At 51.6% G+C, this 21,501-nt stretch overlaps 2 protein-coding genes across 5 annotated transcripts; one reads left to right on the plus strand and one right to left on the minus strand.

Annotated features, from left to right (window-relative positions):
- Positions 1–244: 244 nt before the first annotated feature.
- On the plus strand, positions 245–14,693 carry Hexd (hexosaminidase D). The gene is made up of 12 exons (XM_055592590.1): positions 245–1,072; positions 3,271–3,380; positions 6,539–6,626; positions 7,468–7,632; positions 9,668–9,851; positions 10,600–10,671; positions 11,039–11,234; positions 12,320–12,402; positions 13,444–13,522; positions 13,597–13,698; positions 13,792–13,881; positions 14,378–14,693. The coding sequence occupies exons 1-12, from the start codon at positions 914–916 to the stop codon at positions 14,583–14,585; spliced, it is 1,536 nt and encodes a 511-aa protein (XP_055448565.1). The 5' UTR covers positions 245–913; the 3' UTR covers positions 14,586–14,693.
- Positions 14,694–14,733: 40 nt separating this feature from the next.
- LOC129665758 (cytochrome b-245 chaperone 1) lies at positions 14,734–21,501 on the minus strand. Of its 4 annotated transcripts, none has more exons than XM_055592595.1 (7): positions 21,179–21,501; positions 20,325–20,472; positions 19,384–19,425; positions 18,899–18,972; positions 17,921–18,017; positions 16,737–16,881; positions 14,734–16,369 (listed from the first exon to the last, which is right to left on the minus strand). In XM_055592595.1, the coding sequence occupies exons 2-7, from the start codon at positions 20,407–20,409 to the stop codon at positions 16,249–16,251; spliced, it is 564 nt and encodes a 187-aa protein (XP_055448570.1). In that variant the 5' UTR covers positions 20,410–20,472; positions 21,179–21,501; the 3' UTR covers positions 14,734–16,248. The 4 variants fall into 4 exon arrangements, with proteins under 4 accessions (XP_055448570.1, XP_055448568.1, XP_055448572.1 ...); XM_055592593.1 differs by having other exon boundaries at positions 20,325–20,570; XM_055592597.1 differs by lacking the exon at positions 21,179–21,501 and adding an exon at positions 21,013–21,171.

The following is a 21,501-nucleotide window of genomic DNA, read 5'->3' on the forward strand; positions in this document are numbered from 1 at the left end:
CAGGGCTGGGGCGACCGCGTAGGTGAGTCAGACCCGCGGCCACGGGTTGGTCTGGACGAGGAGGACCTGTCTCCTGCAGCCGCCGCCCTCTGCCCAGAGAGCTCCTCTGAGAATCCTGTGACAGGTCTCTCGACAGATATCCCCTGCCTGAGAACGGCGGACCGGGGCTGGGGATTGAGGGCCAGGGGGAGTGGTTCCTGTGGCTGAGGCTTTGAGTCCTTGCACAGGACGACCAGGTGAAATCATGGAACTGGGTACACGGCTCAGTGGCTCTCCTTTCCTAAATAATCTTTTGTGATTTTACAGAAGGTAGGAAAGCGTTCCTTGATTTCCTGGCTGCTTCAGTATCGTCCAGAAATTAGTGTTAATGCAAACTGCAGTCAGCTCTGATGAATGGAGAGCTTATTCCCCTTTCAAACTGTTACTAATTATTTGCAGTGGTGGAGGCGGATTCCAGGGCTTTTGGCATAACGAGCCAGTGCTGTGTCACGGAGCTAGCCACACGTCCCAGCTCCCCAAATTATCCCTGCCATAATTGTTTTCTTCAGTGCTAGGAATTAACTGAGGCCTTACGAAATGCTCGGCAAGTGTTGTGCCACTAAGCTGTACCCCAGCCCTTACCTCACTTACTTGTCTCACTAGGCTGCCGAGGCTAGCCTTGAACTTTAATCTTTCTTCCTCAGGCAGGGGGTGGGGTGGGAAAGGTGTCACAGACGTGTGCCACTGCCACACTGGTGGAGGGTTTTGTGGCTGTTAATCATAATCACCTCATAAAGAAATTAATGCCTTCCCGTTTCAGGGCAATTCACAAACACTGTAAATACGGAAGTAAACTCTTTGCTCGTTTTCACATTAGTGAAGTGAATTTCTCCTGATATTGGCTGGTATCAGGACTGAAGAAAGAAGGGGAGGGATGCCCTTGCTCCTGTCTGTAACTGAGTTCTCTCCACCAGGAAGAGGTCACAGGCAGAGACCCTGCTACACCAGCATGTCGTGTGACACGCCGTTTCAGATGAGATTCGTTCATCTGGACCTTAAAGGAGCACCCCCAAAGGTTTCCTATCTCTCTGAGGTAAGGACTCACCTCTAAAGAATCACCTTTTACTCCACGGACCTGTGCACAGGTGACATGCTTTGAGGCCCTGTGGATAGGCAAGGTGGTGACAGAGCATAGGGTTTTCATTTTCTCCCAGTTTCCCAGCCAGGACAAGCAGGGTGGCACAAAGAACAGAAGAAACCATGATCTCTTTGTTGTGGCTGAATTGTACCCACCAAAAAGCTAAGCTCAGGTCCACCCTACCTGAAAATTGTCCTTGGAGAGTTGACCAGTTAAGATGAGGGCACACTGGATCTCTGTGTGCCTAATAAGAAAAGCGGCTTGTGTGTGGGCGAGTGAGCACACTACACACTCGGTCATGTGTGTCCATGTGGACACCACAGGTCAGCAACACGTCTTCCTCTATCAATCACTAACACATGTCAGACAGATAGACTAGTCAGAGTAAACCGTAATCTGCCTGTCTATGCCTTGCCAGTGCTCAGTTATAGGCATACCCCACCATACTCGGCTCCTATATGAGTATTAGGGATCCAAACTCCAGTAGAAGAGGGGACTTTAAACATAAAATTGGGCCTAAAGGGAAGGTGAGAGAAGACATAAGCACTCCCTGTAACAATGGAAGCAGAGACTGGCCTGATGCAGCCACAAGTCAGTGACTATGATGGATGGTTCTAACTACCAGAAGCTACAAGAGACAGGAAGCCTTCAGAGAAAGTGTGCCTTATCGCTCCTGAATGTGGGACTCCTGGCCTCCAGAACTATGACAGAAAATCCTGTTATTCGAAGCTATTCATTTGTAATTGTTTCTAGTCAATCCTAGAATACCAATACATTCTTCAACATTCTTCATCTGTAATCCCTGTACTTGGGGAGTAGAGGCGGGAGGTTCAAGAGATCAAGGCCAGCATTGAGCCCAGAGCAAATTCAAGACCTCCTGGACTACAGAAGACATTGTCTTAGAAAAGAGGTGATGGGGAGCTGGTAAGATGGTTCAGCAGTAACAGTGCTGCTACCAAGCCTGATGACCTGACTTTTATTTCTAGGACTCATGTAATGGAAGGAGAGAACCAATTCCTGCAGGTTGTCCTCTGACCTCCACGTGCATGTTGGAACACACACACCACATAAAATAAATACATGTAATGAACAGTAAAATTTATGTGTTAGGTATCTCCATAGATTCCAAAGCTGGAATAAGCAAAGCCATATCCAGACACCACAGAGCTCAATTGCCAGCACTCACATGGCAGCTCACAACTGTCTGTAAGTCCGGTTCCAGGAGATCTGACACCCTCACACAGATAAATATGCAAGGGAAACACCAATGTGTGTTTAAAAACAAAACAAAACAAAAAACACTGGGGAAATTAGACAGCATCATCGTCATTGCACTTAATTTCTTTGTGATAATTAGGTTATATTCTCTCCATGGTCAGCTGCCTCTGTGACTTGTACTGCCTTAATACCCATTTTGTGACTCATCTGCAGCTAAATTTCAGTCCTGAACTGACTTGATTCAGCATACTTCACAACTTTACTTAAAACCTGCATCACAGAAAATACTTGGAGCACTGATTGGAGATTGAGAGCTGTTTTAATACAGATAGAGGCCCCCTCATTAGTGTCTACATTGTGCCCCCCCCCCCCCGGCCTTGATCTCAGACCAGAAAAAAACAAAACAAAAAAACCACCCAGTTATTCTGCATAGTAGGCATGGACAGGCCCTAAAACCCCTTGAAGATAGGGAAGGGTGGAGGAAGGAGCTCTGACGTTGAACCCTACCTTAGCTGGGAAGGGATGATCCGTCCGATCCTGGGGAAGTATAGGTGGGTCAGGGTGAGGTTGTGTGTGTGTGTGTGTGTGTGTGTGCAGTTCCCGGTGCCCCTGTTGCTCTGGCACACGGGTTCTTGTGAAATAGACCCCTGTGGCCTGGCTCCAGAATAGTTTCCCAGCTGTCCCAGGTCCTCCCTCAGCTGAACCACCAGCAGTCCTTGTTGATTGCTATAAAAGACACATGACACTCCTGTGCGAAACAATAACTCCTGTTGTTAAACAAGAATGTGTCTGGCAAACATCAGCAAACACTCTAGATTTGAAGTCTGCAAGAGAGAAGAGTGAGTCTCAGCTCCCGCCCTCCACACCCTAGAAGGAAAAGGTGCACACTTCATCGCAGTCCTTGTTGTTCATTCAGCACCTCTGTCTCCTTCCAGGTTTTCCCCTGGCTCCATGCTCTTGGTGCAAATGGCCTCCTCATTGAGTATGAAGACATGTTTCCCTATGAGGGCCGCCTGAGGCTGCTGAGGGCTGAGCATGCATACAGGTATCAAAGCTAGCAGGGAATTCCAAGTGATGGGGAGGGCCTTCAACAAGGAAGGCATGTGCAGAACCAAGGGTAGGATAATTGGAATATAACATTTTACATTTTTTCTGGCCTTTTTTTCACTTTTCTGTCTTTCTAAGCATCTTTGTGTATATAACTTGGTTCAGAATTAAAATGTGTAGCCAGGTGTGGTGACTCATACCTGTAATCCCAACACTTAGGAGGCTGAGACGGGATGATTGTTGATAGTTAAAGGCCATCTTGGGCTGCAGATTGAAATCCTGTCTCAGAAACAAACCTGCCTGTGGTGGCTCTTGCCTTTAATCCTAGCCGGACCTCTGAGTTTGAGGTCAACCTGGTCCATGGAGCCGGTTCCTGGATAGCCAAGGCTACACAAAGAAACTCTGTCTTAAAAACCAAACAAACAAACCTAAAACACATTATAAAAATAAAACATTGGGCTGGAGAGATGGCTGAGGTGATAAGAGCACTGAGTGCTCTTTCAGAAGACCCAGGTTTGATTCCTAGGTTCTACATGGCACCTCAAAACTGCCTGCAGCTCCACTTCCAGGCAATCCAATACCTTCTTCTGACCTCCCATATTAAAAATGTGGTATACAGACAAATGCAGGCAAAGCACTCAGAGGAATTTTTTGATTTTTTATTCTCTCACATATTACATCCCAACTGCAGTTTCCCTCCCTCCTCTCCGCCCACCTCCCCTCTCCCCCACATCCACTCCTCTCTCTCCCTTCAGAAAAGAGCAGGCCTCCCAGGAATATCAACCAAACATGGCATAACAAGTTATGATAAGACCAGGCACATACCCTCATATCAAGGCTGGACGGGGCAACCAAGTAGGAAAAAAAAAGATCCTAAAAGCAAGCAAAACTCAGAGACAGCCCCCATTCCCACTGTTAGAAGTCCCACAAGAATGAAGCTACAGCCGGACAGTGGTGGCACACACCTTTCATCCCAGCACTTGGGAGGTAGAGGCAGGTGGATCTCTGTGAGTTCAAGGCCAGCCTGGTCTACAGAGTGAGTTCCAGGACAGCCAAGGCTACACAGAGAGACCCTGTCTTGAAAAACCAAAACCAAAACCCAAAACCCCATAACCTAGATGCGGAGGACACAGGTCAGACCTGTACGGTCCCCCTCCCTGGTTGCTGTTTGGCCTCGCTATGGGCCCTGGTTACTGACTCTGTTTTTTTGTTTTTTGTTTTTTGTTTTTTGTTTTTTTTTTTGTTTTTTTTTTTTTTTTGTGGTGCCATGTTTTTGTGGTGTCCTTGACCCCCTGGCTCCTACAATCCTTCCTGCTCCAAGTAAAACCTGTAGAGGCTAGAGAGATGTCTTTTATAGGCATTTTTTTTTTTACCATACTTTATTTGGGTTATCATATTTATTACCCCTCTCCACCCTAGTCCCTTCCAACACACCAACAGGTAGGAAGACAGAAGGTTAGCAGGCAGAGGGGGTGTTGAGTCTTTTTAGACTACATTCTGCTGATTAGGGGCATTGAGTTACTTGGGGCAAGTCCAATCTCTGCTTCATCAGGATATCTTTAATTTCTTACCAACCACTTAAACCAGCAGGAGCAGGAGGAATAGCCGTGCCTCCTCTCTTGGGGCTCTGGTGGTTTTATACCCTTTCTAGAGTCCCCGCATTAAACTGTCTTCAGCTGGCACAGTCATGCCCCGCCAGAGCCCGTGTGAGGCAAATAGCTGGCTGCTGTGGACAGTCTGAAGCAGTCCTACATCCCACGCCTGGGTCAGAGCAACAACATGTACAGAGCATAGCTGGGGTGTAAGCTAGCAGAGCTACCACCACAGTACCCGTGTCGAGGAGCGCTTACTGCTCTCACAGAAGCCTGGGTTTGTTTCTCAGTCCTCAGCAGTGGCTGGCCTGTGACTCCAGGGCCGGGGAGCCCTTGCCCTCTTCTGACCTCCTCAGGCTCCTGCATGCACATTATACAGTACAGATACTCAGCACACGCATGTGCAGAAAATACCTCTTTAAGCAAAATATGTACATCAAAGGCCAGAAAGGGCTCAGAGGAAGAGTAAGAAAGCCCAGGAAGAGTAAGAGGTCATGGGGCATCTGGAACTGGGCTACATTTAAGGCCACATTGATTGTTTTCTCATGTGGGGGGGTGTGCAGTGCGTGTGCATTCATATGTATGGATGCACATGTGTGCCAGTACATGTGAGGCCTGAAGCTGACATCCCAAGTCTGTATCACTCTCCACTTCATTGACTGAAGGGACATCTTGGTTGGGGCCATCACACACTGTTTTTGGCTAGTCTGGAAGGCAGCTTGCTCTGGTGTCTCCTGTCTGTGTCTTCCAAGCACTAGAAACACAGAGAGGCCACCGTGCCCACCCATGGTCCCCTGGGGTCTGGGCATCTGAACTCCAGTTCTCTTGCTTCTGCAACAGGCATTTCAACTCTGAGTGATCGCCCCACCTCTCACAGTTGGATTTTAACCTTGGAATACTAAGTCTGTCACAGAATTCAAGATTAAAACAACTCTGCAGTGTCATTTTAGCTACTGACTTGGAGAAGCCGGGGGCGTGGCTCAGTAGTACAGTCTTTCCTTCGCATACACAGGGTATTGGGTTAGATCCTAGGCAAGTCAGGGGACTAGAGATACAATCCTTGCTGCTTCTTCAGGTAGGCATGATAATAACTGCCTACAGTGCCAGCCCTTGGATGGCTCAGGCAGGAGCATGGGCTTCCATCCTGTTTCAGGAAAACCCAAACAAACAAAAGGCAAGGTGTGTGGCAGTGGGAAAAGCAAGCTCCTGCTGGTGGAATGTGAAGCCCTCACCACGCTAGAGGGCAGCTTGACTCTGGGTATCCCGGTTCTGTGCACCTGCCCAGCTGGAGGGCCCTCTGAGCTCTGCTGTTTTCTAAACAGTGAATATCTGATTGTCTTTTGCAGTTAAGGAAGGGGGGATGGGCGTGATGGGATCCTCTCGAAGGTTAAGGGCTGTACGAAAACAACAGGAATGAATTTTGCCCTCGGGCCAGTCTGCCAACCCCTGTTGTGCAGGATGGCTCTTCATAGAACATGAAGAGGGGCAAGAAAGGGCTGGGCTGGGCGAAAGTGCTGCGCCATCCAGCCTGATGCAAGCCTCTGTGTGCTCTTAACCTCCCCAGCCCCTCTGAAGTTACAGAGATCCTGCGCCTGGCCAGACTCAGTGAGCTGGAAGTTGTTCCCTTGGTGCAGACATTTGGACACATGGAGGTGAGTGGGAGGAATGAAAATTCCTGGCATGAGTGTGAGCTTCAGAGACTGGGCTTGGGCTCCAATGTACAACAAAGGCTGACAGGGTCAGCGGCAGCAGCTGACCTGTTGCCTGAACCCCTGTTCTCAGGAGCACTAACCTATCAGCAGCCAGAGGGCACAGCTCCTGGTCATGGCAGCTTCACTAGGGAGGAAGGAAGGAAGGGAGGGAGGGAGGGAAGGAAGGAAGGAAGGAAGGAAGGAAGGAAGGAAGGAAGGAAGGAAGGAAGGAAGGAAGGCAGGCTGGCTTTTGGTTTCTACCTGAGTCTTTTTACCAGTGCTCAGATTATTCTCCTAGGTAAGACAGACAGCTGAGAAGCAGCCTGGTGTTGATTCAGTAGGTATAGGATACAGCTGATTCACTCCTCTAGAGCCGTTGGAGCACTGGCTGTTCTTTCAGAGAACCTGAGTTTGGTTCCCACAACCACAAGGCAGCTCAAACCTACCAGTTCCAAGGGATCTGATGTCCTGCTTCTGGCGTCTGCGGACACTAGATACGTGTCCTGCACAGACTGCTAACTCTAACAAGAAAAACACCCTTGTAAGTAAAAAGACTAAGCTGGAGATCGAGTTTAGTGGAAGATAGCTTACTTAGCATGTGCAAGGCCCTGAGTTAAAGTCCCAACATCACAGAGAGATGGGGAGGGGGAGGAACCAGCTAGAGGGCTCAGAACCCAGCTCACCAGAGTCAGAAGCCCTCGGGCACACTGGCAGCTTAAGCAGCAGAAGCTTGGCTCTTACCAAGGACATGCAGGGGACCGGGGTGCTTGGGCACCAGCGTCCCTCTTTCCTTGTCTTGTAGTTTGTGCTAAAGCACGCAGCCTTTTCACATCTCCGTGAAGTGTCTCTCTTTCCCAACACCCTCAATCCTCATGAGGCTGAGTCTCTGGAATTGGTAGAAGCTATGATTGACCAAATTCTGGAGCTGCACAGGGGTGTCCGGTGGCTCCACATTGGCTGTGATGAGGTGAGTGTCTTCAATCTCAAGGTCTGCAGCCTCTTTTCTTCAAAGCCATGAGATAACTTCCTTCCTTCCTTCCTTCCTCCCTCCCTCCCTCCCTCCTTCCCTTCCTCCCTCCCTCCCTCCTTCCCTTCTTGTATTTATCTATTTACTTATTTTATGTGTATAGGTATTTTGCCTGCATGTATGCCTGTGTGCCATGTCTGTGTTGCCTGGTGCCCACAGGGGCCAAAAGAGGGTGTCAGCGTAGCCTGGGACTGGAATTATAGATGATTGTGAGCCCCTTTGTGAGTGCTGACAGGCCTTCCTCATGTGGAAAAGCTCTTAACCACAGCAATCTCTCCGGCTTCCTCTTTATTTGTTTTCTTTTGATATGGTTTGGTTTAATTTAATAAAAAAATTGATAGCCAGGAGGTGGTGACACGTGCCTTTAGTCTGATCACAGGGGAGGAGAGGCAGGCAAATCTCTGTGAGTTCAAGGCCGGGCTGGTCTACAGAGTGAGTTCCAGGACAGCCAGGGCTACACCGAGAAACTCTGTTTTTTTTGAGATACAGTCTCATTACATCATCCAAGCTGGTTTGAACTCTTGATCTTTCTGCCTCATCCTGCCAAACACTAGAATTATAGGCATGTGCCACCATGCCAGGCCCTGTGGATTCTTTTAGGTAGAGAAGTAGTCTGAATACTAAGGGATAAAGGCAGGGATTTGCCAAGGAGATAGGCCTGCGAAGGCAGCATTTTAGATGATATTCTAGGAGTGTTGCCTGGCACAGGGCAGTCCTGCAAAGCCCAAGTCGGGTGTCCTGTATGCCAGATAACAGTATCATCCAGAGGGACAGGCTTCTTTACCTCCTCCTCTTGCAGGACCAGAGCCAAACCAGCCAGGAGCAAATTCATGCCTTTTCAGACTGTGGCGGCCCAGGAAGTGCAGTTGGAGGTTTGAGAGGGGGAGTGTGTGTTTGGATCTTGAAACACTGACTTTGGAAAGTGCCCCTCTGTGACATCCATGTTGTATCCTCCTATCTAGCCGCCTCAAAGGCTAGCCTCTACCCTTCTGCTTCTCTGGCTTGATTCCAGACATGTGGGAGGGCTAGGGAGTCTTACACAAAGGCATTCAACCCTGAAGTTTCCACTTTTAAAAGGACATCAAAGCTGGACATGGTGGCTGACATCAGTAATCTTAGCACTTGGAGGATTGTGGAGAGAATTGCCATTAATTTGAGACCATCCTGGGCTCCATAGTTAGTTCTAGGTCAGCTGGGCCATGGTGTCTCAAAATAAGGAAATCCGAAAGGTGTGATTGTACACACTTGTAACCCAGCAGCCTTTACAGCATACGGAATTACAAGCCAGCATAGGCTACATGAAATCCTCTCTCCGAAAGGAAGGGGGGGTGCTGGAGAAATGAATGGCTCAGCAGTTATGAACATTGGCTGCTCTTCCAGAAGACCTGGGTTCAATGCTCAGCACCCACATGCCAGCTCACAGCTGTCTGTAACTTCACTTCCAGAGCATCTGATACCATCACACAGACATACATTCAGGCAAAACATCAATGCACATAACATTAAAAATATAAAATAAGGAGGCGGAATGATAAAACAATGTATTATAATCTGTATATGAAGCCCTGTTCAGAAAAAAAAAAAAAGTGTGTGTGTGTGTACGTACATTTCATAGGTGGAATTATGCCACATGTTGCCTTCTGGGCCTGGCTTCTTCACTCCCATTCTGAGTGTAGGATAGGGCTCTTCAGCATTACCACATGTCAGGAACAGCCATGCCATAGTGGATCCCATCTCCACCCACGCCTCAGTGAGGTCATAGGGTTGCCCCGCCTCTTAGTGATCTGAGCAGAGCTGCTCTGAACTGGCCCTAAGTGACTCCATCTAAGACAGGCAGTCTTCCTGTGGAAACTACGGAAGCCGAGTTTCTTAGTTCCCTCTTTACTTGCAGCCACCCAAGGATTCAGGACAGGTGGAGACCCTGAAGACGTAAGGATGGCAACGGATTCAACCCCACCCTGTTTCTTCCTCCCAGGTCTACTACTTGGGCGAGGGGGAGACCTCAAAACAGTGGCTACAGCAGGAACAGAACAGCCTGGTGAAACTGTGCCTGTCCCACATGCAGGCAGTGGCCAGCCATGTGTGGGCCCAGTACCCTGGCACAACACCCTTAGTGTGGGATGACATGCTGCGGGACATCCCCCAGGAACAGCTCAAAGGTTGGCAGGGCCTGTGCGGATGGGGGCTGACAGGTGGCTGCCCAAGACCTGCTCCAGAGGCTTGGAAGTGAGCTCTTACTGTGTGCTTGAGTGAAAATGCTGCACTTAATCCTTCCAAGTCACTGCACAGCCTTGCAGGGGTGTGCGCCAGAATTGGTTTGGCGGCTGTCAGGCCCAGAGGAGCCATGGGGCGTCCAGTGCTCTCAGTGGCCAACCAGGGCAGAAGAGTATCTTCCCCAGCCTGGGAGATGGTACTACACAGATCATCTAGCACCACTGAACCCTGCGGTTCGGTGACGAGATCAAGGGCCAGCTGTACTGCACTGTGGGAGGCTAGTTATGTTTCGTGTTAATGAGATAGAATCAATTAGAGATGTGCCCCGAGGCCCTGAGGCTGCAAGGCCAGCGGCTTTGAGAAGAGCTTAGGAGTCTCTCCTCGCAAAAGCAGGTGGCTACAAACTTCAGTTGTAGCTCTGGTGTTTATGGCCAAGAGCCTAGCCCAGCTGCAAGCTGTTCTTAAAACAGTAGACCCAAGAAGACGGTTTGTGTTCCCACTTTAACATGAAAAGAAGGTGCATGATGTCACACGACTGTAATCTTAGTACTTAGGAAGTTGAGACAAGAGGATTGGAGTTCAAGGCTAGACTGGGCAGCAAATATATATCAAAATAAATCAAAATAAATGTCTAAGAAGCAGGGGTGTGATCTGAGTGGTCCTTCTACACTCATGACCTTGCTCTCTTGACAGCATCTGAGGTGCCTCAACTGGTAGAGCCTGTGCTCTGGGACTATGGAGCTGACCTTGATGTCCACAGCAAAAGTCAGTATGCTCACAGTACTTTCCTCATGGTGCATGTGCCTGCATGTCTCTCCTTCATAACGCTGTAACCTGAATCACTCAGCCTGGGAATCATTAGCTTAGCCGACACCTCATTAGTGTGGCTGACCAGCATGGACCAGAAGGCCATGCAAAGCTGCCTGTCCTGGTAGGAGATCCCTTGCTGACTCCAGATCATCCAGGGTCCTTTCCAGCTCTTCCTGAAGTGTTTATTCCTAATGAGTGATAAACCACAGACTTTGTGGGAATGGTTGGAGTCTCCTCCCTGCTAGGATAGGTGTGTCATCTGCTGCTCTGTGTCTGAGGTCTTCTCTGTGAGAGCTGCTCTTCTACTTGCTTTCTTGCCTAGTCTCCCTCATGGGAAAGTACCAGGAGTGTGGCTTCCAGAGACTGTGGGCTGCCAGTGCCTTCAAGGGGGCCACGGGGGCTAGTCAGGCCCTGCCTCCTGTTGAGCACCACGTCAGAAACCACGAGCAGTGGCTGCAGGTTGCAGGCAGTGGCCCAGCGGACACTCTGCAAGGAATCATCCTGACTGGCTGGCAAAGGTACGCTCTCAGAGGCTTGGGGGTGGGGAGCGAGGACAATTGCTGTCATTCAAGATGGCAGCCTGCCTAGTGTTGGCCTGGCCCCTGCCCAAATCATGCTCTTCATGCTTCTGTGGTTCCCTCATTAACTCTGCTGAGGAGACACTGAGCACTCAGAGCCACAAGCATACATCCTTCTAGTCTGCGTGGTCTGCATGTCCTGAGTGATACTGCATATCTCATGTGATGTGTAGCCAGGCATGAAGATTAGTCCTTGTTCTTTAAAAAATAGGGTGAACCCACACCTTGGTTCTAGCTAAGTCCTAGTATCAGGTTCTAACCTTTTAGCTGGACCGGCTGAAGCTGGCAACTCCATCAGGAAGAGCTGGAAAGATGTCCCTCTGGGGCCTTCATAGGTTCCAGAGTGTGACCCCAGAGCAAGGTTCTCCACCAGGTGCAGCTGTCTAGGGTGGTTATGGGGTTGCTCATGGCTTCAGTACATGGCCACTGACCGGCTTCAGAGATGGTTCGAGGTGGCTCATGGAGCCTTATCAAGCATTTGCTGCCCTGGGGGAGTGAACTGGGGTGTGAGTTAAACCAAGACTCTCACAGAGTGAAGCCCTTTCTGTGCACTGGAAAGTGAGATAAAGGAAATGTGATGGGAGTTTCACTGGCCTTGGCCCTTTTGTCAACCTCTGTGTGCCACACAGCTGAAATATGGAGGCCAGGCCACAGGGAGGCGCTCTGCCCAGCCCTGGGGGATCAGCTGCCCACTCTAATCTGGGGCCTTGAGAGAAAGATGAGGGAGGCCCAGGATGCAGGCCACAGAAGAGCTTCCAGGAAGCAGACCAGTACTGGACAGTGGCTAATGAAGGCTCCACAGAAGCTCAACCCCAAGTGTATGCTGTGGAGTGGACCCAAGTGCTCAGAGCCTGTTTCCCCTGCTCAGGCTCCTCCCTGGGGGCATCTTAACAGATGTAATGCAAAATCTCCATGACCTGTAACCTGGAGCCCGCGTTGAAAACCCCGAGCCATGGCATGGGATACATCATGCTGCCCACAGTGGTTCCCAGCCCAGGAGCTGACTCCTCTTCTTCTGGACGCAGGTATGACCACTTCTCTGTGCTGTGTGAGCTGCTCCCTGTGGGAATCCCATCCCTGGCTGCCTGTCTCCAGACACTTGTACATGGTACGTCCCAGCCAACAGTTCTAGACCCCCTACCCACTCTTAGCCAGGAAGAAAGGAGGCCAGGGTGCTGATTTCCCCTATGCTTGCCCTGCTGTGTGGACTGCGGTTCTTCATGGGACTGAAGAAGGCTCATATTCCTAGATTGCCCACTTGCTTGACTACTACTGGTGCAGGACTGCCTGTACCCAGATCTTCAGCCTGAGCCTTTGGTAGATTGGAAGGTTATGAGGGATGTGCCCCACAGATCCAGAAAACCTACGTAAGAAATCCACGCTTCAGATGCAGGTGTACAGGGTTCTTGCTGCTGCAGAAGTGTCCCGATAGCTGTAAGGCAGACTGTAGAACTGGGTGCCCTGTGGCTGCAGGAGCCCCTTAACCACCGCTCCATACCCTGAGGGGACCACTAACTGCAGAAGACAGGCGGGGCACTGGTCCGCACAAGTGTGGGCCCTGGGGCCGTGGTGAACCAAGCCGTGCCCGTTTAAACTGCAAAACTGTAAGGTCTACAGCTCTCGGGATGTCCACATGTAAAGAAGGCCCCGAAACGTTCCGCAGCTGTGGGGTGGAGAAAGGTGTAGAAGTTGTTTTCTTTTAGCTTTTTCCTTGGCAGTTGTTCTCTGAAACCTGTCTAGAATGAGCAGAAAACCAATGAACTGAGAAGCACAAACGGCCTCACCAACACTGCAGAGGCACTGATGTCAGTAGTGATGGCTTTAGCGTTTCCTGTTTTTGAAGAGTGATTGTACTGGCGCTTGGGCCCCTAATGCAGAGCTAGGAACCCTGTCGGTGGCTTCCTGCCACAGCTGCTTGTGCTGACCTGTGGGTGCGTCTGCCCCAGCAGTTCGTGTCAGTCTACTCTGCCCTTGGTTGAGCCGGGACACGTGCACTGGACTGTGCAGTGAGCCCGGGGCGGAGCCAGGGATCTTGAACAGATTCCTTTCATGGGCTCGATGGAAAGCTGCTAGCTGGCCTGCCCGGGGCGCCCTGTAGCACCCAAAGCTTAGCCGGTCTCTGACCGCTTCTGCTCGTGGGTGGTTGCAGGAGGCTTCGCTGAGGACGTGAAGCTGGGAGTGGAGCGCCTCCTTGGGGTTTCAAGCCTGGAAATGATGGATGCTGTGAGGTAATCCCACCCTCCCTGACATCCCCTCACCCTTCCCTCGGGTGACCACGGTTCTCAGTGTGACTCTCTGGCAGTGAGGGAGCTGGCTCCTTCCCTGGCAGTGACATCCATGCCCTCGTCACACAAATTAGTCTTCACCTGCGCAGCTCTGTGGATACGCTTCTGGAAAGGAACCGGTAAGCAACCCCACATTTCTCCTTTACAAAGGCCTTCTGAGAGGACTTAAAAAGCCACTACTGGCCCACTGACACTGTCTGGGTTTGCTCCAGGTATGTCACTGGCTGGTTCAGTCCCTACCATCGCAGGAGGAAGCTTATTCACCCAGTCATGATCCAGCACATCCAGCCAGAGGCACTCAGGTAGCCGGCAGCATCTTATCCTCCCCGGTGTTCCGCTCCTAGAACACCTTGTCCCCTAATGAACACACCGTGAAATGAATACGGTTTTCAGTGTGAAGGGAAAACACGCTCTCTGGCCCTACAGCTCTAGGTCATGGCTGGATTGATAGGCCTGCAGTACTGGCCCTAATATCAGTAAGAATCTGAGTGGTTCCTTGCCTGAGACAGAGCATTGACCACATGCTCAGGCTAACCTACGGTTCATCTTAGGGATCAGGCCACTCTAAGCTAGACTAATAAGAATACACTTCTCGTGCATGGTTTTGAGAAATATTGCCAGGCAGTGGTGTGGTTCTGATGGCTAAAATGTGTCCAGCTCTTCATTAATTTTTGTCCCAGTGTTAGGCTGGGGCATGGAACAGTACTGGTGCTGGGGGCTGAGGATATGAGTGTGGCTATGTGAACTTGAACCTTAGCAGACACCCTCAAGTCAAATCATGGCTGCTGTTGCCCTCAGCCTCCTGAGCAGGTGGAACAGCCTTGTGCAGCAGCTGGAGGCAGCCCTGCAGCTGGCCTTCTACCCGGACGCCATAGAGGAGTGGCTGGAGGAGAATGTGCTCCCGAGCATGCAGCGACTGCAGGCTCTGCTGCAGGACTTGGGCGAGGCTGCCCCCCAGCCCCCAGCCCAGCCCCGCCCAGGCTGGGACACAGGTCAGAATCCCTGAGGGCTGTGGCCCTGCATATCAACCTGGACAACAGCTCAGTGACCCAGCCATGCGGGGCTTGTGCTCTTCCTTCTGAGCCCTGGACCACAGACAGGCCCAACTATAAGAACAGTCACCTTGGGCAAAGCAGAAAACAGAAAAAGGGACATTTGCAATCTGCATGTAGAGCTTTATTAATTCTGAAATAAAAAGACCAGAAGAAGCAGAAGTCCCACTAACAGAAACTTTTATCAGCTTCTTACTACCACCCTGGCTTACAGGCAGCTTCATTCTTTCACCTAGGGATGAGACACAGCAATACAGGAAGGGGATATAGGACAGTACCCAAGAGACAGACTTGTCTAAATTACCTTGAAGAGCCTGAAGGCAACAAGCCGAAAACAAGCTATATTTCACACTCTTCATTTGTGGGGAGAAATCTCTAACTTGAGCGTTTGAAAAGCTCACTTTGGCATGTTCAAGGGACCATGTTCCCCAAGTCAGGACTGGTGGCGGTCACTTCAGACACCTGTTCAAGGTTCTGGCCTAACTTCTCAGCCCAGGTAGAGTGGTCTCAAAGCTGACTTGACTTCTTTGTCTATAAAACTTCAGTTTCTTAGTTCTACCTGGCCAGGCATAGGTTTGCGGCTTGGGGGGGGGGGGGGGGGGGAAGAGGCTGTGTGTAGGCCAGGGGTCTATGGCATTCAGGCCTGGAAGCCAAGCTAGGAACTTAGTGAATACTGTACTTTTGAGGAACTTGAGTCTACTCAGAAGAAAAGTAGGAGAGCAGAAAAGGACCGTCAGTGGCTGGTTCCAACTTCTATTAGAACAGGCAATGGCCCACGCTGGCCTTGAACCTTCTTCCATCCTCACTTCTGAAGACTGGGGTTCATAATGGTATGAGTCAGATGCCTGTGCTCCTCAGGGCTTTTCAAGACTCAGTTTCTGTAGAGGAGCTGCCAGGTCTAACTGCTGCAGGGTGCTAAAAGAGGGGCCTTTCCTCCCCCCACAGCTTCTTCCCAGGCTGGGCAGGGAGAGCCTCCCGATCCTGACAGCTGTGCACTCTGATTTCTCAGAGAGTTCTGCAGCCAGGCAGCACCCAGACATCTAGAGCTGCCTTTGCAAAAGAGATGTCCACCTTGAGGGATGGTCAGGGAGACGACACCAGGATTTATAACAACAAGTTGACACCAATATACACAGGAGGAGTGTGTCCTGCTTACACGCATGTGGGTGTCTCACTGTTGCTATGAAGACAATCATAACTGCAATAGCCTGGGTGGCAAGGCCTCTTGAAGGCAGGCACAAGGCCTGTGCTGAGGAAAGCCTGGCATCTTATGCTTCAGATTGCCCTTGGGTGAGCTTATTCAGACCAGGCTGTGCTGCCCAAGCCACAGCTGCAGTCTGCCTGTGGGAAAGGCACTAATTTCTGATACCTTGCCCTCCCCTAGATGTGGCATCCACCTGCCTGCATCCTGATAGATGCAGCCTTTCTGGGTTGTGGAAGAGGTCCAGCCCATGGTTCTGCAAAGCGTAGAAGCGTAAATAAACAAAAGACAGGTGGTCCACACTGCCCAAGGAACTGCCCAAGAGAGCCATAGGCAGGTGTCCAGTGTCTGCCTGTACCCTTATAATTGGCAAGTCAGTTGGAGACATGGCCTTTACCAACAGCTATTCCACGCTGTCAGCTCTGGCCACCAGGGCCGTCCGGTTCACTGTCACTGCTTTGTGACCGTTCTGAGGGGCTCTCCAGGCGGTGCAGCTCCAAGAAACTAGTGATGAGTTTGGCAATGGCTTCCACATCGCTAGGCCATGAAGAAAGCAGGTCACCTTGGCAGAGGGTGCAGCTCCACAGCACACCACAAAATACCCACACTGTCTCATCCCCTACAATACACCTAGATGGTCAGAGGAAGCCTCCAGCCCTTGAACTCTGGGCTTGAGCGCTAGCCTAGAACATTCCCAGTGGCCCAGTATCTCTGGCCTCAGTCCTACTCTCAATGGACTCCAACCCTGTTCTGATGCTTCCCCTGCAGACAGCCTCGGCAAAGCTGTTCCGCAGCACATACTTCTCCCCTCAGCCCCATTCCCCGTTTATGAACGGTCAGCCTCTCTCCTGTTGCCCTGAGAAACACTGAGGGATAGCCCAGGCTTGCTCTATTCCGCCCTTACCTGCGTCGGCCCATGACTGCAGTCTGAGTGAGGGGATGAGAGAAGCCGGTTGCAAACCGGAGCACCACAGTGTAGCCCTTCCCAAAGTAGCGGACCTTTTCCTCCTCCACGTTCACATCCTGGATGTCTTTCAGCAGGACCACCACTGGGGACAAAAGGGTTTACACATGAGCAGTCACCTCTTGGCTCGCACTCTGTGCCGTGGGACAGCTGCTGAGCAGTAGGAGCAGCATTAGTAACAGGCGCATCTGTGATTCCACATTCTGGACGTGGATCCAGAACAGCTTCTGGATAAGGCTACAGTCCGGAGAGCAGTTTCAGTTCCTGGCTGTCCGGAGCAGTCCTGCAACAGACAGCTAAGCTGCCGTCTGTATGCTGTCCTTTTTGCCTGGCTTTACTTAAAGGCTGGAGCACCTGTCTAGCTTCAGTGGGATATCCCCGCCATTTCTTTGCACAGGAAAACCACTGCCTAATGCATGGCTGATACTGCTTTCCCAAGAGCCACTGGGAACTGTATCCCACAGCCACAATGACATGGGGACAACCCCGTGGCTTGGTGCCTGTGGGAAAGTTCAGCCAGTGCACTAACTTCAGCCCACAAACTAGCTCTGGTCTTATCTGTGCCACATTCGGCTGTACACTGCCAGCACTCCACACCAGTGAGAGGCCTGCATCCGGGAGTCTAAGTGCTCACGTTAAAGGCTGCTGAGGAGCCTGTGTAGGCTGTTACTACATGTCTGTAACAGTAGGTGGGCTGGATACACAGGAAGAGACCTATGAGAACCTGGACTTCACAGCCAGGCTAGCTCCCAAGCCCAGAGTTCAAGGGCTGGAGGCTTCCTCTGACCATCTAACTGTAGGGCTAGCGTAGCTGACAGCAGTCAGGTACAGGAGTTGGGCCAAGAGTGGCCAAGTCATTCCTGAAGACCAGAATGGCTCTGTTCTAGTCTGCTTGGCACAGGGACCCACTCCTACCACCCTCATCCAGCCTAAGAGAGCTGCTGAGGAGCTTCCATCCTTCCCAACAGGCTGAGTCACGAAGTATGCAAGATGGCCCGTCTGCTTGGATCCCACCCTGCAAGCCAGGATGTGTCTGGGGACCTCATTCCCTGAGCAGCTGAACTTGGACCCAGGTCGCCCATGCTCCCCAAGCCTTCACCAAACTGCAAGTCCCCACATCTTACCTTGGTCGTGGCCTGCTCTGAGAAGAGTCAGCAGCTTCTTGTAGAGGCTGAATGTCTTTAAGATGACCTTCCCCGTGCTCTTGTTGAAAATGGCCTCCTGCAAACAAACGTATGCTAGCCACACACACAACTCCAGGGAGAGGACCACACTGATGCTGAGGCACCATCCCCATGCACACTGGCACAGATACTCAGTGGAAACCCAAAGGCTCTGGATTCGCTTTCAGAGGCAACTTCTGTTTCTGACCTCTTGTACTCCTGTGGGTTAGGGGCACACGAGAGAAAGCAGGTAGAGTGGGTGCCCCTCTCTCTCCCCATGAGAACAAGACCAGGCTGGGGATCTAGCCCGGTGGTCGAACACTGGCCCAGCAGGTATGCAGCCCTAGGCTCAACCCTCAGTACTGGGTAAGGAAAAGAACAAGAGCACAGGACGGCACTGAGGCCACTAAGCAAAAGGCAGAAGCCAAGCAGCTTCAAGCATTTTAAGGCCAAGACTGAGGAGAGGGCTTCCCCCAAAGCTACCACCTGGCCTTTCCCCGGCTCAGGTTCTCTTGATTCCTATTGTCAGCTATTTTAGGCCTGCAGGGAGACCTGGCTGGTTAGAGGAAGCCCCAACCCTTCAACTTCAAGGCCTGGGTGCTGGCCCAACTGTGAGTTAGCAGAATGTTCTCACAGGTCCCTATCTTGTGCAGTCAGCCCAGTAGAAGGACAATACAGACTCGCTGCAACAACCCCAGAAAAAGGAACTCCCGCGAGCTGAGTGTGGAGATTTGTGCCTGTCAGAAGGCTGAGGCAGTAGGCTTACTTTTGACTTTTGAGTTTGAGGCAAGCCTACCAAAAGAAACAAAAAACAAAAACTTACAGAACCTTGGTGAAAACAGCAGAGTAGCTTCTAGAGCCTGGGGCTGTTACAAGCAAAGTGAAAAGTAACCAGGTAACCGGGACAGATGCCTCCAGGAGGGAAGGGTGCCATCTTACCTCCCAGTCCTCCAGGTTCTGTACGGCCACAAACAAGCAGCCTGTGACATAGAAGAGCTTCCAGCCCAGGCTATCTGCAAGCAGACACAGGATTCAGCCCCTCGGCCATGAGAGCCAGGTGACGTGTCCACGGATGTCCCTCCCGGCCCAGTCTTTGCTTTGGCTCAGGTGGGAGGTGCTTCTGCCGGGGTGATGTCTGCCATGTGCATCCCAGACTCTGCCTCAATCCACCTAGGAGATGGGTAGATCTACACAGCCTTGTCAGGGAGGGTGAGGCCTACGACTCCTCCCTGCGGCTGATGAGCTTTCCAAAAGGACCTCACAACATAGCAAGAGATTTAAGATGTAAGACATGGGCTGGTATCATCTACACAAGGCGAAGCAGAGGCTACCCCAAAGGCCACACACCCACCAAGCCCGCTCACAGATCACTGCTTTTGTTCATTTCCCAGTGCAAGGAGGTTGAAGGGGATTGCATACTTCACCTCCACTGTAGTAGGCAGCAGCCAGGCCAGTGGATAATATTCCTGTAGAGAGAGGGTGTGCCTGGTCAACCAGCGAAGGGACCTCCCTTCTGGACAGCATGACAGCCAGCAAGCTGGCCTGTCCCATGGTAGGACAGCTTGCTCAGGGGCAGAGGGAGAGGCCACCTTGTGCAGAGCTGGTGAAACAGCCAAGAAGTCTGCTTAAAAATGGAGACTGGAAAGAGAGCTTAACTTTCACAGAGGAGCCAGTCCAGTACTCGGCAGCTATGTCTGGCTGTTCACAATCTCATGTAACTTTAGCTCCAGAGATCTAATGTTCTTCTGGACTCCACAGGCACCTATGTGCACCTGCACATACACATAAGTACACATAATTTAGAAGTGAAAGCTAATAAAAAGCAGGCTAGCCCTCCATGGCATTCACCGTCTTCATTTGGTCTGAATGCACAAGTGGTCCCGAGGTAGGTATTGTCGACATGTGATAAGGGGTGAAGACAAGACTACATGGAGAACTGTAACAGCGCAACACAGGTCACGTGTGTATCCTAAGGACAGACTCCAGAGACACTGCTGTACGGCTCAGCCAACACGAGCGCAGCTCTCCCTGAGATGCCAAGGCTTCTGACAGGCAGTGATGTGGAGAGTACAGGAAGCTCCGTGAACTTAGGAAGAGGAAAAATGTGCACCCATGACCCCCTGCCACATGGACCGAAAACTACAGTGACCTCAGGAAAGGCAGATTGGCTGGGAGTGCATCTCAGTGAAGAGAGCTCACCTAGCATGTCAGAGGGGCCTGAGTGTCCTCTGAGAGAAAAGGCACACTGAGGGTTAACGAGGCATGCTTTATCAAGGCCCTGTACTGAGGAGAACCTCTACTTGACTACAATGCAGCTGTTTTCATCACTTTTTACGATTTGTGTTGGCGAAGATGGGAAGCTTACCGACCAGCAGGGACCACGACCGGATGCCTGGAGCCCTCTTCAGGTGGAGGAGGGTGCTGGTGCGTGTCTCCACCTGCATGTACATCCCCGGAACCTGGGCTCCACTGCACGGCAGGCCGGGAAACCACACAGCGGAAGCCTGAAAGCACTGCCCAGAAGCAGCACCTCGTCAGTGTAGACAGGAGGCCGGGGGAAGGTCCAGCAGACCCTAAGCTCCTTTCTCCGAGGGACCGCCTCAGCTCACACCTAGATATGGGCACCGGGGCTTTGTAGTTCACAAATTCAGTGTTGGTCTGATCTCACTCCCAAACACCACCGTTTTCTTGACCGAACTCCCGTCCTGAGTCGTTACCCACCCCCCACACCACCCCCACACCCCCACAAACTCTCCGGTTTCCGGCACTTTACTTAAATCTTGCAGGAACTCCTCTTCCCGCCAGCAAAGGGAACTGAAAGTGCCGCTGCGTAAGGGTGCAGTCGTGAGCTGTCAGGTCCCTGACTGCCACTGCCACCAGCCTACCTAACAATGGCCCGAGTGCATCGGAATTCCCGGGACCCCCTGGAGACTTAGCACCCACGCCCCAGTTCTGAGGGCTCCCTGGATAGCCAGGGCCGGTCGAGCTCCGTGCCCCACGTGCCCCAGAATCCTAGGTAGGCACACAACTCGCCCCCCTCTGGCCTCAGTTACCGCTCCACAAGCGGCCCGCTCCGCCCGCTCCTCCGGAGTGCACACGCCCGGTTTGCTCAGCCTGCTGTGTGCCCGACCCAGGTGCGCAAGCGAAGGCGCGCACAGCGCACGAACGTGAGGCCGGAAGCACAGCGGGTCGGAACCTGGAACGCCGCGGGACACGCACCTACGCCGGCACCGAGAGGCTCGCAGAATTAGCGGGAGGAAACGAGGAAACAGCCTCTCGAACTTCCGGACTTCTGTCCCGCGGACTTCCGGGATAAGAGCCGGGCAGGGTCCTCCCAGGGGTGGAGACTGATTACGTACTCCGGCGTCGCGCCACTCTGCTTCCACGCTCCGGTAGACCCGGCTGGTCCTTGGGGCGCTTGAATTTAACCTCCTGGCTGGCCGAGGATGACGTCACTCACGGAGGCGCCCTATCTGTGCAGGACGTGGGGATGGCTTAGGAGCCAGAGGTGTGGATCTGAATTTTTTTTTTTTTTTTTTTTG

This window comes from Psammomys obesus, unplaced genomic scaffold, assembly GCF_907164565.1.
Source record: "Psammomys obesus unplaced genomic scaffold, mPsaObe1.curated_primary_1811, whole genome shotgun sequence".
In the NCBI taxonomy this organism is placed as follows: Eukaryota; Metazoa; Chordata; class Mammalia; order Rodentia; family Muridae; genus Psammomys; species Psammomys obesus.

Coding starts and splice junctions, on each gene's coding strand:
- LOC129665758 (XM_055592595.1), bottom strand. CDS start 20,409: ATGTACATGCAGGTGGAGACACGCACCAGCACCCTCCTCCACCTGAAG. Junction 19,426..20,324: donor GTCGTGGTCCCTGCTGGTCG/GTAAGCTTCCCA, acceptor CTCTCTCTACAG/GAATATTATCCACTGGCCTG. Junction 18,973..19,383: donor TGCTGCCTACTACAGTGGAG/GTGAAGTATGCA, acceptor GTCTGCTTGCAG/ATAGCCTGGGCTGGAAGCTC.
- Hexd (XM_055592590.1), top strand. CDS start 914: ATGCCCTTGCTCCTGTCTGTAACTGAGTTCTCTCCACCAGGAAGAGGT. Junction 1,073..3,270: donor AGGTTTCCTATCTCTCTGAG/GTAAGGACTCAC, acceptor GTCTCCTTCCAG/GTTTTCCCCTGGCTCCATGC. Junction 11,235..12,319: donor ATCCTGACTGGCTGGCAAAG/GTACGCTCTCAG, acceptor TTCTGGACGCAG/GTATGACCACTTCTCTGTGC.